The sequence below is a fragment of the Heterodontus francisci genome, chromosome 2 (genome assembly GCF_036365525.1).
Source record: "Heterodontus francisci isolate sHetFra1 chromosome 2, sHetFra1.hap1, whole genome shotgun sequence".
In the NCBI taxonomy this organism is placed as follows: Eukaryota; Metazoa; Chordata; class Chondrichthyes; order Heterodontiformes; family Heterodontidae; genus Heterodontus; species Heterodontus francisci.
The window spans coordinates 86,417,913-86,434,020 of NC_090372.1; the positions used below are offsets into that span (position 1 = coordinate 86,417,913).

At 46.9% G+C, this 16,108-nt stretch overlaps 1 protein-coding gene across 14 annotated transcripts in view; it reads left to right on the plus strand.

The window, feature by feature from the left end:
- thrb (thyroid hormone receptor beta) overlaps positions 1-16,108 on the plus strand; it is a 308,544-nt gene that overhangs the window by 273,472 nt on the left and 18,964 nt on the right. For all 14 annotated transcript variants that reach the window (XM_068060006.1, XM_068060014.1, XM_068060036.1 and 11 more), the window contains one exon: positions 12,715-12,973. In XM_068060006.1, the coding sequence (XP_067916107.1) occupies positions 12,715-12,973 (259 nt within the window). The remainder of the gene's footprint in view (positions 1-12,714; positions 12,974-16,108) is intronic.

The following is a 16,108-nucleotide window of genomic DNA, read 5'->3' on the forward strand; positions in this document are numbered from 1 at the left end:
TCTAATCGTAGGCAGAGAATTTGCTGTAATGGCTTTTCTTCCTGCTACCACACACTGTGACTTCTGGTGTCCTCCAAGGTGATATTCATGGCCCCCTGCTATTTCTCATCTATTCTGCCCTCGGTGACATCACCCAGAAACACGTCAGCTTCCACATGTACACTGACAACATCCAATTCTACCTCATCACTGTCTCTAAATTGTCAGACTGCTTGTCGGACATCCAGTACTGGATAAGCAGAACTTCCTCCAATTTAACATTTGGAAGACTGAATCCGTTGTCTTTAGTCCCCACCACAAACTCCATTCCCTCGCCATTGACTCCATCCCTCTCCCTGGCAACTGTATGGGGCTGAACCAGGTTAATTGTAACCTTGATGTCATATTTGACCTGAAATGAGCTTTCAACCACATATCCCCACCATCACTAAGACCTCCTATTTCCACCTGTGTAACATTGCCCGACTCCACTGCTGCCTCAGCTCATCTGCTGCTGAAACTCTCATCCATGCCTTTGTTACCTCTCGAATTGATTATTCCAAAGCACTCCTGATCAACCTCCCAAAACTCTGCTATCCATGTCCTAACTGGCACTAAATTCCATTCACCCTTCACCCTTGTGTTCGTTGATCCACACTGGCTCCTGGTTAAGCAATGCCTTGATTTTAAAATTCTCACCTTTGTTTTCAAATCCCTCCGTGGCCTCACCCCTCCCTACCTCTGTAATCTCCTCCAGCCCCACTACCCTCCGAGATACCTGTGCTCCTCTAATTCTAGCCTCAAGCACCCCCAATTTTCATCGCTCCACCATTGGTGGCTGTGCCTTCAGCTGCCTCAGCGTTAAGCTCCAGAATTCCCTCCCTAAAGCTCCAGGGACCCGGGTTCGATTCTGGGTACTGCCTGTGTGGAGTTTGCAAGTTCTCCCTGTGTCTGCGTGGGTTTTCTCCGGGTGCTCCGGTTTCCTCCCACAAGCCAAAAGACTTGCAGGTTGGTAGGTAAATTGGCCATTATAAATTGTCACTAGAATAGGTAGGTGGTAGGGAAATACAGGGGCAGGTGGGGATGTTTGGTAGGAATATGGGATTAGTGTAGGATTAGCATAAAATGGGTGGTTGATGGTCGGCACAGACTCGGTGGGCCGAAGGGCCTGTTTCAGTGCTGTATCTCTAATCTAATCTAAAAAAAAACCTCTCTGCCCCTCGACTTCACTTTCCTCCTTTAAGACACTCCTTAAAACCTACTTCTTTGACCAAGCTTTTTCATCTGCCTTGATATCTCCTTATTTGGTTTGTGTCATATTTTGTTTCATAATCCTCCTGTGAAGCACCTTGGTTGTTTTATTGCATTATTGTCACAAAATAAATACAAGTTGTTGTGGTGTGAGGCACATAACTGTCATGCTTTGAGGCTCAAAGGGCCCATTAAAAATTGATGCATTTTTGAAATGCCAGTACATGACTTCCTTTAAACTTATGCTGCCCATATCACAAACAACTTGCATTTATATAGTGCCATCAACATGGGACAGTATCCCAAGGTGCTTCTCACCGAGCGAAAGAAGGTTATTTAGGGCAGGTGATTAAAAGCTTGGTCAAAGATGTTCGTTTTAAACAGTGAGAAGGAGAAGAATATTTTCAATTGTTTTGTGACTTCTTGGTGTAACTGATCTCATGAAGGTGTCCTGAAGAAGTTGATGCCTCCAAAATTGTTTCAATCTCCTGAATTGCCCTGTTCATCATATAATGGGGACAATTTGTAACTGCCACCTGGAAAGGTCACAAAGTCAGCAGAGTATCCCCATCGCCTCCCCAAAGCCAGCAGCAGAAGATCCCAATGATTTTCGGATTGGGGCTTCATTTGTATGCTGCTGCAGAGCTGCTGGCACCAATTGGATTCCCTGCTGCAGCTCAAAGGTTGTTGGAGGGAGAGGAATCAGGCGGCTCCCATACTGAACCTGCCATCCTGTCAGGGCAGTGAAGGGGGGTCAAACATGGCCTCCAGTATTTTTAGAGTCAGGAGGACTTTTCTTGACTGGTCAACAGCAGACCATTTGAGGATCATTGGTTAGGCTGCTCACCACCTGGTACAAATGGGCAGAGCATGCACAGCTCACAGTCCCCCCCCCCCCCCCCCCCCACCCATTTACCTGAAAATTGTAAGCAGGGTCCCACAATGGCAGAGAACCTCGATTTGCATATTTAAGCAGCCTCTTGCTGGTTACATGCAGGCATGCTGGTTGCCCATTTGCAGCCCATCTATGAATTGCAACAGACTAGGCTTGGGCTTCAGTGGAGCAACCAAGGTGCAGCTTTCTGCTTCAATTTAAGAACTTAAGAGAGACAGACTCACGTTTGATGTTCGGCCCACGGGAAAGGCAGTGATGGGTGTCAAGATCAGTGAAACAATGCCAAAAATAAATTGTAAAACAAGAAGAGCAACTGTGCAAGTGCAAGTTGTTGTTGTAGATACATAAGCAATTGTATTTTTTTGGGAGGGGGGAAGAATTCACAACATTCTAATGTAGTTCCTGTTGTCTCAGGAAGCTCAATAGAGTAATGATGAGGAAACAGCTTCACTACTTACACCAGGAGAAGCATGAGGTTCCTCAGTGCTCCCGGAGGCAGAAGGGGATCTCACATAAGTGACCTTCAATCTAAAATTCATGATGTGTATGTAGGCCACGCACTAACTGAACCAGCTTGTTAACAACAACTAAACCTAATGCCAAAAGGTTTTATTAAAAATAGCTTTGTAACAAGGGTTGGAATTTTACGAGCAGGCTGGTGGTGGGGCAGTGGGGGGTGGGGGGGGGTGGTGCCGTTCCCGGGGCATTCCCGCCCCGCTGAAAATTTATGCGGGGCGGCGGCGAGAAACGGCCCACCCATCCCAGGAAAATCAAGGCCTTTAAGTTGCCAAGTAACTGCCATGGAAGGGCCTCCTCCCGCTCCTCTGGTATTTTACCAGTGGCCGGCAGACAGCTCAGGCCCCCAGAACCCCGCCAGGTAAAAACTGGCAGCCTTCTTGCAGGCTGGAGGCAGCCCTCCTGATTGGGCACCCTGTGCCCCATGGAAGACCCCCCCCCCCCCCCCCAGGGCCCAACCGCCCCCTCTGCATAACACGACCCGCCCTCCCAACCGACCTCCCCCATGCCTCACTGGGGCCCAGCCAATTGTCCCCAGCGAGGCCCCAATAACTTACCTTGGCTCCAGGGCCGTCGTCCCTCTTCCTTCTGTTGGCTGGGTGCAGTCCCAGAAGTGGCCACCACTCCCAGTGGCACTGCTGGGACTGAGAGCGGCTGGCCCACTGATTGGTCGGTAGCTCCATTAGGTGGGACTTCCTGTCTCAGAGAGGTGGAAGTGCCGTCCAAGACCAATTAAGAGCCTGGGGAGCAAAAGATCCCAGCATGGCTTCCCAGGCAAGGCGGAGGTGGGCTTGCCACCAACGTTTTGGCTTGTGGAGGGGACCTCCTGTCCAACGTAGAATACCGGCCAAGATTTTTTTTCCCTTTACATTGGAGTGATATGGAACCAAAGAACAGATCTTTGAAAGGGGCCCACATTCCAGGTTATGCAAATGCTTTTGTTTAGGGCCCTGCTTCATGCTGATAAATCTAGAGCTTTTACTATGAAGAACAGTACTCAAAAGTGCCACGGTTCTGATGAAAGATCACTGACCGGAAACGTTAACTCTGCTTCTCTCACCACAGATGCTGCCAGATCTGCTGAGTATTTCCAGCATTTCTCATTTTTATTTTACTCAAAAGTGATACTTGTTTTTAACTTGCTGTATGTAGATGTTGAAGTTGAAGCTGCATTCCTACCATTTGCTGACATTGTTTGTCCAATGGGGGACCAAAGTTTTGAACATTCACAGCCACAATAGAATAAGAAGATAAAGGGCCAGATTTTTAAAGGGCGGGTGCGAGTGCAATTTCAAGATCGCATTCTTGATGGTCAGTACTGGGTCCTGCCGCCTCCTGAATACAGCGTTATTTTGAAAGGGATACTGGGAGAGAGGGAACGACAACCTTGCACGCCTCCAATTAATTGCCTGTTGAGCTCATTGAGGAGCTCATTAACAGGCTTGGCAGCAGCAGTTTTCAATTTTTGAAGGAAGGGAACGGGGAAAACACCATGCCTGGAACACAGCAGGGTGTACAAGTCATGAACACTGTGGCGGCCATGAGGGAAATGGGAAGAGCTGATTAAAATAATGCAGAGACCCAAAAATAAATCACAGCTGCTTTAAAAGTGCCACAGAATAGCCATAGCTGGAGCTGGAAGACTTGCTTTTCTCAGTGGTGAGTGATCGGAATCCGAAGAGGAACGTGAGTCCGCTGGCATCACTGGGCAGCTGGGGTTGGCGGTGGAAGGCGTGGTGAACTCACAAAGCTCAGCTGAGGGAGACCAGATGGGAACAGACTGCTCTGATATTGGACAGAGCAGCCAGTATGAGCTGCAGCAGTTGCAACCTCCTGGGCAGCAGGAGGCTAGAGGAGCACAGCGGGGGGCTGCAAGGGGAAGAAGGCACTACCCTAGACATTGAATCTACCGCCCGAATGTCAGCTGCCTTCAAAGACAGAGTGCCAATGCGACAGGAGCCTGCACCTTTCCAGGCAGCTGATCTTGAACATTTGTGCTCTGATCCGCAACGATGTCATGGCCCCCATGGCAGTCCCTTACCTGCAGCCGTCAAGGTCACCATCGCCCTAAACTTAATGCAACCAAATCAATCCAGGGATCAGCTCCAGACCTAGGTGGCATCTCGCAGTCAGCAGCTGATCATGCCATCGGGCAGCTCACGAATGCCATTTTCAGGAGTGCGGGGGACTACATCCATTTTGACACAGAAAAGCCAGCGCAGGTACAGAATGCTTTGGGCTTTGCTGCCATTGATGGATCCTAGGTGCCGTGCCTCTTCAGGCCCACATCCAGACTCTGTGGGTGGCTGCTGGGGGATGAAGGGTAACCCCTAAGGAGGCTAGTGGAGCACAGCGAGGGGCTGCAAGGGGAAGAAGGCATGACCCAAGACTACTCAAGAACTAGTTTTTTTCAACTGGCGCAGACATGATGGGCTGAATGGCCTCTTTCTGTGCTGTAACTTTTCTATGGTTTCTGTGTGTTCTGTTGCGGTGGCTGCTGGCACCCGTTCAAGACCCAGACATGGATGGAGAGAGGCAATGCAACCAGAGCCGCCATCTAACACGGACCTGCATTGAACAGACCATTGGCCACTTGAAGATGCATTTCCATTGTCTTGGCCAGTCAGGTGGTGCCCTCCAGTATGAGCCAGCCAGAGTGTCCCATATCGTAGTTGTCTACAGCACCCTGCACAACATGACACTGGAAAGAGGCCTGGAGATGGATGAAGAGGAGGGGCTGGATCGACACTGCGCCTTGGAGGAGGACTGAGAAGAGGAAGAATAGGAGGGGGAACGGCTCCCACCTGAGGTGACCAGCGCCCAGGCAGTGGAGATGCCCGGCCATGCTGTCCCAGACCTCAGGGTGAAATGCAGGCCAGCATGGCAGCATGGACCATGCTGATTCAACAATGCATCACTTGATCTCCCCAAAGCCTTTAGGGCTGATGACTCCTAAACTCACTGTTACGACCAGGTGAGAAAGGTTTCTAGGGTTCCCTTTCAGCCTTCAACTGGTCTTACCGTAACAGGGTTTAATTTTAAACACACCATGTTTTTAGCTCCCCCTTGGTGAAGCCTTGTTCACCGCTTTCCAATTATAAGGCAAAGAAACCAACACAAACAGGTTTTCTTAGGTTTAAAGAAAAAAGATTGAAATTTATTAAACTTAAACTGTAAATCGGTTAACGCCTACGGATACATGACACACACAAACACTAGCATGCATATGCGATACACACATGCAAATAAAGACAGAAAAGAGCAGAAGAAAAAATAAAGTGAAAAGCTTGAGGCAATATCTGAAGAGTTTTTGTGACAGTTCTTTGAGCTCACTGTAGAGTCTTTGACTGTAAATAGTTCTTGCTTTTCGTTGGGGCCCAGTATTCTTCTTAAACCTTGTTTGCTGTAGGAGACTTTTCTCTCTTGGGGTTCATGTGTCTTCAGTGGATCCAGAGGCTTGTGAGAAAGAGATGAGAGCAGACAGGAGAGAGATCTCAGTCCAGGAGCAAACAGACACTCTTAGTTCAAACTGTTTGTACCACAGCCTCACAGCTCCAGCGACCCGGGTTCAATTCTGGGTACTGCCTGTGTGGAGTTTGCAAGTTCTCCCTGTGTCTGCGTGGGTTTCCTCCGGGTGCTCCGGTTTCCTCCCACATGCCAAAGTCTTGCAGGTTGATAGGTTAATTGGCCATTATAAATTGCCCTTAGTATAGGTAGGTGGTAGGGGAATATAGGGACAGGTGGGGATGTGGTAGGAATATGGGATTAGTGTAGGATTAGTATAAATGGGTGGTTGATGGTCGGCACAGACTCGGTGGGCCGAAGGGCCTGTTCCAGTGCTGTATCTCTAAACTAAACTAAACTAAACTAATTCAGAAAAACCCAGGTTGCCAAGCTGGTTAGTCATGTGACTAAATGGTCTGACCACGTCTTGGATTGTATCACCTTCGCAATCTCTGGAATGCTCCTCTTAGACACAATACCTGGTGATCAAGGTCCATTGTGGGTTGAATGTGTCCGGGAAAAGTCCTTTGTCCTTCCAACCACCATCTGTTAATACGCAAATGTCTTTTCCAGCCACGGCTGATCTGTTTAACATGTCCTTTCTTCACTCCAGTAACAGTTTAAAATCAATGTTCATGACAAAATTAATGTGCAGGTGGGGGCCTAGCATGACATCACCATCCAGCATGGAGAGCTATTTTACCTGTATGATCCTCAACTGTGAGGTCGCATTGGCAGTCATGAACATGCAGATGAAGGGTTCCTCCATCCACCATTGTCCAACATCACAAGGCATGGGTATTCTCAGGGCCCACATTCCTGCCACCTGCCCCACAATGTGACATTCCCCTTTCGAGATGAGACATCAACAACACACCTGTCAGAGTGATGAAATAAAAAGATATATTGTGAGGCAAACAAAATAGACAGATGTAGACAATAGCACAATGGTGCCCTCCTTTCCCTAACACTTCTACAGGGTGCTCCCCCTGTGGCAGAGGATGAGGTGGAGGCAGCCTACTCCATTGTCTCTGCCACTGGCTGAAATGCCCATGACTTCAATCCGCGTCTTGGAGGTGCCCATCAGTTATCCACCACAGGCTGCCACATTTGCATCATGGCAGGGGCTGCCTCTGTCACAAGGCCCTGGCACGCAGGTGGCTCCTGAGTCGGAGGGGGCGAGGGGCCAAAGGGTACCGCTGGTGCCCCCTGAGGGGTTGGCCCCCTACATCTGATGCTAGGACCGTCTCAGCCCTTTCGTAGTGCACATGGATGCTGGAAGCGGCCACCGACTGAGACAGCGGCATCCAGTCCAAGCACCTTTGCACCATCAGCAACACTGAGCAGTCAGTTCTGTAGAGCATCACTCTGTGCATGTCAGTGTACTGTTCCTGCACCCACTCGGAGTGATGCTGCATTTGGCTCTCCAAGGTGTTGCCCAATTTCTCAATGGAGGACCTCATGCAATCAAGTCCCTGAGTCAGGTAGGAGCACATGTGCTGCATGGACTCTTCCATTGCCTGCCCATGGCTCCTCAAGGCCTCAGGGACCTCCCAACAAATAGGAACTTATCTGCCTCAGATTCTCGAGAAAGACCCAGCTTGTTTGCTTCATCAATGACCTTCCCTCCGTCATAAGGTCTGAAGTGGGGATGTTCGCTGATGATTGTGCAATGTTCAACACCATTCGCGACTCCTCAGATATGAAGCAGTCTGTGCACAGATGCAGCAAAACCTGGACAACATCAGACTTAGGTTGATAAGTGGCAAGTAACATTCGCGCCACACAAGTGCCAGGGAATGACCATCTCAAACAAGCGAGGATCAAACCATCACCCCTTGATGTTCAATGGCATTACCATTCATGAATACCCCACTATCAACATCCTGGGGGTTACCATTGACCAGAAACTGAACTGGACCAGCCACATAAATGCTGTGGCTACAAGAGCAGGTCAGAGGCTGGGAATTCTGCAGTGAGTAACTCACCTCATGACTCCCCATAGCCTGTCCACCATCTACAAGGCACAAGTCAGGAGTGTGATGGAATACTCTCCACTTGCCTGGATGGTTGCAGTTCCAACAACACTGAAGAAATTCGACACCATCCAGGACAAAGCAGCCTGTTTGATTGGCATCCCATCCACCACCTTCGACATTCACTCCCTTCACCACCAACGTACAGTGGCAGCACTGTGTACCATCTACAAGATGTACTGCAGTAACGCACCAAGACTGCTTCGACAGCACCTTCCAAACCCGCGACCTCTACCAACTAGAAGGACAAGGGCTGCAGATGCATGGGAACACCACCACCTGCAAGTTCCCCTCCAAGCCACACACCATCCTGACTTGGAACTATATTGCCGTTCCTTCATTGTCGCTGGATCAAAATCCCTTCCAAACAGCACTCTGGTATACCTACACCCCAAGGACTGCAGCAGTTCAAGAAGGCAGCTCACCACCACCTTTTCAAGAGCAATTAGGAAAGAGCAATAAATGCTGGCCTGGCCAGCGATGCCCACATCCCACGAGCAAATAAAAAAAAACACCTGAGGCCCAGCATCTTCATCCAGCGAAGCATCCCTGTGTCTGTCGTCCATCCTCCAAGGGGGTCTGCCCACAGGTAACTCTGCCTCACCCTCCTCCTCCTGCTCGCACATACTGTGAGGTTCAACCAGTGCTCCCTGTTCTGCACTAATGTCTGGCCCAACTGAGATGAATGTCTGTCCGTTGGTGGAAGGTGCCAAGGTATGATGTGACGGTGCAGGTTCCGTGGACTCTCCCCCTGTCACCGAGGATGTCGACGCCAATACGGCAGGTCCACTTTGGTCCCGCTCTGCAACTGGCCATGTGGGAGACGCAAGAAAAAGGTGATGAGAACTGGTCCTACTCAACAAGCACCCCAGCACAACCAACCCCTCAGATGACAGCAGTCTAACAGGCATGTCTCACATTGGGCAAGAGTCTCCTCCATGCCCTTCACCTCAAGAAAGAGTTATCCAATGTCTGTGTTGTTCATGGCCTCCTGTCTGGCTCTCCTCCTTGCCCTGGCCTGCTGTCAGCATGTGGAGTTGGGCCACTCCACCTCCTGTTTGGCCATCTCCCACATATTATGAACTCTCTTTACCTGCAGGATGAGAGGAGATTCATGAGTAGGCTGTTCTCCCTCATCTCTTCAAGCATGACATACATGTGGGCTGATTTTCCCTCCGCGATGTCTCCATCTGAATGTTGCCCTATATGTGAGGGAGAACTATGAACAGTCTGTGAGGTCAGGTCACCTGCATTCTGGTGCTTAGCGAGTTGGTGCCATTCACCTTACCAGATTGCAAGAGGTCATTTAACTGTTTTCTGCACTGCACCCAGGTTCTTCTCGTTAGTCCCCAGCTGCTGTGGCTTCTGTGACCACCTCCATCCAAGCCCTCTTAGTCTCGCTGGGTGGATTTCTCCTTCCTGAGGCTGGGAAGAACTTTCCAGAGAACAGCTTTCTCCTCTGTGACACTGCATCAATGAGCGCCTCCAGGGAGACATCAGAGAAATGGGGTGCCCATACAGGCCCTCTGATCTCCTGGTGCTGCTTTACTGAATGCAATGGCAAGGCCAGTGATGGCTGCCGCTTGCTTTTTAAGATTTTCCTCAGCAACCAGTTCCCATCTCCAGAGCGCTTCCAGCACCTTCAGTTGGGCACCGGACTCGCACCCAGGCCAATTAAGTGTTTTACATTTTAAAATATCAGTGCGGGGTTGTGACCCAGAAATGTTCTGGGCATCAGGTTCTCAACTCTGTAATGAAAATCCAGCCCCAAAACCTCCAATAAAATACACATCTATTGACTTATTATTTTGGATATGTGAAATATAATGTGGAACTCGCTAATCATGAGATTTCAGAGCTTTACCATCAACTAGGTGTAAAATTCCCTAGGAATTGTGTCTACAAGGAAGACAGTTACTCTGCAATATACATCGGCAGTCCTGAGAAAAGGAGGGCAAAGCCAAACAGGATTACCACTTCTACCGGCTGTTCAATAACCCCTGCTAGAAAAGTCTGTGGATGTCAGATGTGGATAGGATCAGACTCAGCTCCAGCATGGCTCACTTTTGGATAAGATGATGAAACTCGCTGAGAAGCCTCACACAACAAGATTACCCATTTGTACAAGGTGCTGGTGGGCACCTATGGAATTGTGCCTGAGCCTTCAGGAGGGGAGTTGGAGAGAGAAGAAAGCATTTGCAACATTGTCAGTAAAGTGATTAGATCTATTTACAAGAAGACTGAGCATTTATAAAGGTCCTCTGGACCTCCCAAAGTGTTTCACGGCCAGTGACGTACTTTTGAAGTGTAGTCACCGTTGTTACATTGTGGTTCAACCGGAAACCTCAGATATAGGGCTTAAGATAGAAAATCTCAAACCTAGCATTTGTCTGCTGTTGGCCTTAGGAATGCAAACTGGAGACAGACAATCTTGTGCCCCTCTTTAGCCCTAGCTGAACAATCCCATACTTTGGAACAGGATGGGACTGAATGGGTGAACTACAAATGTACAGGAATATTTAAAGCAGTTCTGTACTTAAAATGCAGTTACTTTGGTGTTGGTTCCTGTCATCATTGGTTAGAACACCTATTTTGAAGGAATCTGAAATGGCCATAATTTTTCAGTCTTCCTTAGACTTGGGGGTGGTGCCAGAGGACTGGAGAATTGCAAATGTTGCACTCTTGTTCAAAAAAGGGTGTAAAGATAAGCCCAGCAACCACAGGCCAGTCAGTTTAACGGTGGTGGGGAAACTTCTAGAAAGAATAATTTCAGGACAAAATTAATAGTCACATGGACAAATGCAAGTTAATTAAAGAAAGCCAGCATGGATTTCTTAAGGGAAAATCATGTTTGACTAACTTGCTGGAGTTTTTTGAGAAGGTAACAGAGAGGGTTGATGAGGGCAATGCTGTTGATGTGGTGTACATAGACTTTCAAAAGGCGTTTGATACAATGCCACACAACCGACTTGTGTGCAAACTTGTAACTCATGGAATAAAAGGGACAGTAGCAACATGGATATGAAATTAGCTGAGTGACAGGAAACAAAGAGTAGTGGTTAATGGATGTTTCTCGGGCTGGAGAAAGTTTTGCATTGGAGTTCCCCAGGGATCAGTGTTGGGACCCTTGCTTTTCCTGATATATATTAATGACCTAGACCTTGGTGTACAGGGCACAATTTCAAAATTTTCAGATGATACAAAACTTGGAAGTATTGTGAATTGTGAGGAGGATAGTGTAGAACTTCAAAAGGACATAAACAAGTTGGTGGAATGGGCAGACAGGTGGCAGATGAAGTTCATTGCAGAGAAATGTGAAGTGATTGATTTTGGTGGAAGAACATGGAGAGACAATATAGAATAAAGGGTACAATTCTAAAGGGGGTGCAGGAGCAGAGGGACCTGGGTGTATATGTGCATAAGTCATTGAAGATGGCAGCACAGGTTGAGAGAGCAGTTAATAAAGCATACAGTATTCTAGGCTTTATTAATAGGGCCATAGAGTACAAGAGCAAGGAAGTTATGTTTAACTTATATAAGACACGAGTGCGGCCTCAGCTAGAGTATTGCGTCCAGTTCTGGGTGCCGCAGTTTAGGAAAGATGGCATTGGAGAGTACAGAAAAGATTCACGAGAATGATTCCAGGAATGAGGAATTTCAGTTATGAAGATAGATTGGAGAAGTTGCAACTGTTTTCCTGGAAGAAGAGAAAGCTGAGAGGTGATTTGATACAGATATTCAAAATCATGAAGGGTCTGGACAGAGTATATAGGGAGAAATTGTTCCCACTCGTGAAAGGATTGAGAATGAGAGGGCACAGATTTAAAGTAATGGGTAAGAGAAGCAAAAAGAATATGAGGAAAAACCTTTTCACGCAGTGAGTGGTTAAGGTCTGGAATGCGCTGCCTTAGAGTGTGGTGCAAACAGGTTCAATTGAAGCATTCAAAAGGGAATTAGACTGTTATATGAAAAGGAAGAATGTGCAGGGTTACGGGGAGAAGGTGAGGGAACGGCACTAAGTGAATTGCTCATTCGGAGAGCCGGTGTCGATGCGATGGACCAAATGGCCTCCTTCTGCGCTGTAACAGTTCTGTGATTCTGTGAAACATTTGTTTCAGCTGCCTACAGACAGATTCAATCTGCAACCAGTGCAGTTCAGGGGATTAATTTGTGGACGATTGCTGGGCTTTGCTAGGCCGTGCTGTCCACAATGTCGGAATAGGTTCAGCATGGAGTAGCCCATGGTCAAGAGTGCTGAAAGAGCCTAAAGACTCAGCCTGCAGCAAACTAAGCATGCTCAAAAGAGGAGAAATATTGTCTTACGTAAGTGATATAATCCTGAGTGTTTTCCTTGGGCGGCTGTACAGGTGATTAATTCTGATAGCTTACTATTTCTCTTTCAATTGTTTTGTAATTTCAGCAAAACCCCATTATTAATTAAATGTAGAATGAAAATTGTCAAAAGTGATCATATCAGTGCTTGAGTACAACTAATATTTTATGTCGACTGATTCCTCCTTCTTTAATTTCTAGCTGCCGTGTGAAGACCAGATTATCCTTCTGAAAGGCTGCTGTATGGAAATCATGTCCCTCAGGGCAGCAGTTCGCTATGACCCTGAGAGTGAGACTTTAACTTTGAATGGTGAGATAGCTGTCAAAAGAGAACAGTTAAAGAATGGAGGCCTTGGTGTTGTATCTGATGCAATCTTTGATCTGGGGATATCTTTGTCTGCATTCAACTTGGATGACAGTGAAGTGGCTCTGCTCCAGGCTGTGCTTTTGATGTCTTCAGGTATAATAACTTATTCTACAATATATAAACATTTTGCTCCAAATGAATTCCTACATTTTTCAGTTTTACCTGCTCAGGGCTAATGTAGTAGTTTAAATAGTAAAACGTGCATTTGGGATCATGCTAACCTAGATAGTCGTAACCCCAACAGGAAGTAATGTAGTTTCCCGCATTACAACTTCAAAAGTACTTCATTGGCTGTAAAGCTCTCTGAGACGTCCAGAGGTTGTGAAAGGCACTATATAAATGCATCTCTTTCTTTCTTTCTTTCTTCTTTTAGTGCAACATCAGCACCTGCCTGGCCAGTAATGCACTGACTGGGCCAAGTGGCCTCTTTCAGTGCCGTAAATTTTCTATGATGCCTGATTTCCAGGGTCAGTGTTTTTTTGGATAATCTCAGGGGGTTTCTGGCTTGGAAAGTACTTGTGGCTGGGCAGCTAGTCTTTGCTAGGCAAGAAATCATATGCTGCTGCACAATTTAAAGCCGACAGCAGTTTATAACTGAGGCAGGTGTCATAATTTGCAAGACGACAGCATTTTTGCACATCTCTTTGTGGGCGGTTCAGCAGAGCACTGAACAGCCAGATTTTCCAATGGGGCTATAGAAGTCTTGATGTAGCAAGTGAGGTACAGGAGTCAGGTGGGCACGGCTCTATTCTTAATGGAGAATTGTAGCACTGCAGGCATATGTCCCAACAAGGACAAGCGATGCCAACCAGTACGAATGCCATGAGCAACATGCCGTGTACTTGGAAACAACGTAGAAAGAAGTTTGATTACATTAGCAGGCCAGCCATGGTAGGAGAGCCCATTTTTACCTTCCATTAATGTAGGCACTGAGTATTTATGGCACTTACAATTCTCCCCATCACGCAATCTTCAATTACTTTCCGTGCTTGCCGTCAATACTTTGTGAACAGGATACACATAGAACTCTCAACTTTCTCCTGGAAATTTTCCACCACTCACATCCTTGCTTCATTCAGTCCTAATTATTCATTTCATTTAATGTAACTGCATGATGCACATGTGTGTCATCACAGTCACTGTGGACTGTGTGCAGACAATGGATATCACCAGATATCATCATGACAACTGCTTAACCTTTCATTTCTCTCTGGTTGCAGGTGAAGACAGCCAATTAATAAAGAAAGCATGCACAGGAAGAACAGCACTCCCGCCCCCTGCCCCTGCCTACCAACATTCACACACTGGCTGCTGTAGAAGGAGGAAGCCCTATAAATACTGGGGAGAGGGAGCTGGGGATGGAGAAATAGAACCATGAAGCATGGTTTCACTGATGTCATTAGATCTGCTGTTGCACCAATCATGGACACAAATGGTGCTGCCACCCAGGTCGGCAACACACCCAGACCCTTCCCCAAACCGCCTCCAACGGCTGCATGGGGTCAGATACTTGTTTCATTGTGTAAGTAGCAGACCCTGCAGCTGTTCCATCTCAGGATTCAGTTGCTGAGAGAGGTGAAGGATCTCTATCTGAGAGGGGCAAGTTGTGAGGATCACATTTTGAGTTCTCTGCAGTAAATCATTCCTTCCACTGATCCAGGTGATCCTGCAGAAACTCTCAGTCAGATTCTGAATGCTTAGTGGTGGAGCCTTTATGTTTTGCTTCGTTTTTCATTACTGGCTGAACAAAAAAGCAAACTAAATAGTAGAGCAAATACAGCAGCGTGTCTACACTCACCTTGCAGGGGGTTACAATTGAAGGGTGGCAAAATTACCTTCCCAAGCATTGGATTGTCATCTAACATTTCAGAGGGGAATTTCATAAAACTGCCCAGCTGCTACTGTCAGTGATCTGACCTTCAGTATTGTGTGACATTCTTAATCACCCTGTTCTAATTTTATTTATACCATTTTCCTGGTCATTTACAATGACATGACAATGAAAGCAATTTGATTCTGGTGTTCGAGAATTATGTTCCAAGAAATCTTTTTTTCATATTGTAGACCAAGAAATTCATCTTTGTTTTTTAAAAAATGAAAATGCTGGAAAAACACAACAGGTCAGTTTGAGTTTGGGGGGAGAAAAACACAAGTTGCTTTTTTCGGCTGTGTCCTTGTGAAACTGAAAAATAGTTAAATATTTTAACAAAATCAGAAAAATTGGATGGGGGAGGAAATAGACAGACATTCCAAGCATGGAAAGATGATGCAATTAATCATTGAATGCAACGTAAGCTGTTTAAATGAAAAGTAGGAGATTGTTAGGTGATGTAAAGGAGTGCCTCGATCAAGCAATGCCAAAGAAATTAAAGGGGAAAAAAACATGCAACTAACAATGAAAGGAGAAGGCAAGAAAATTGGAGAAATTAAATATATAGAAAGCCTGCAGTTCAAATCTGAAATGAAAATTCAAATGGGTTGACAAAACATAGAATCATAGAAATTTATGGCACAGTAGACCATTCAGCCCATCATGTCTGTGCCAGACAAAAAAGAGCTATCAAGCCTTATCCCACAAAACAGGCCAGTAGTAAAGAATAAGATCTTTCCTCTTACCACCACTATATCTCCAATAGGATAAAACTTACACCTCCACAGGGATGGGGCCTTCACCTTGTCCGACTATCCAGCCTTGAAACCATTCACACACATTCAGTCTGTGCAAGGTAGCACTCTGCAAACTCTTGTGTAGAAATTGGCCCCATATTTGCTTTTCATTTAAGTAAGTTTGCCCACTTGTTCTTAGCACAGCATAAAGGCATCATGATTGTTGCCAGGATACCAGGCATACGCCTGCATGATATGCTGAGCATGGTCACACGCCAACTGCCTATGCAGGGAATGGAATCCTTTGCGGTTGCGGTGCATCTCAGCATTTAAATGCTGGGCTGGTAAAGCCACGTGTGCGCAGATGATGGCATTCTGCACCATCGGAAGCCTACTATCCTGAAAACGCCGCAAGCACGCTACATCTGATTTTCTCTGGCCAGGGAGAACGCAATGTGTTCCCCTCTCCTGGCATAAAGAGTGTCAGTCATCTCCCTTATGCAGCAATGGACAGCAGACTGGGAGATATTTGAGTTGTCTCCTACTCCAGCCTGAAAGGATCCTGACGCAAAGAAATTTGTGGCCATGATCACCCTCACAGCCCCTGACAGTGCCGTCCTT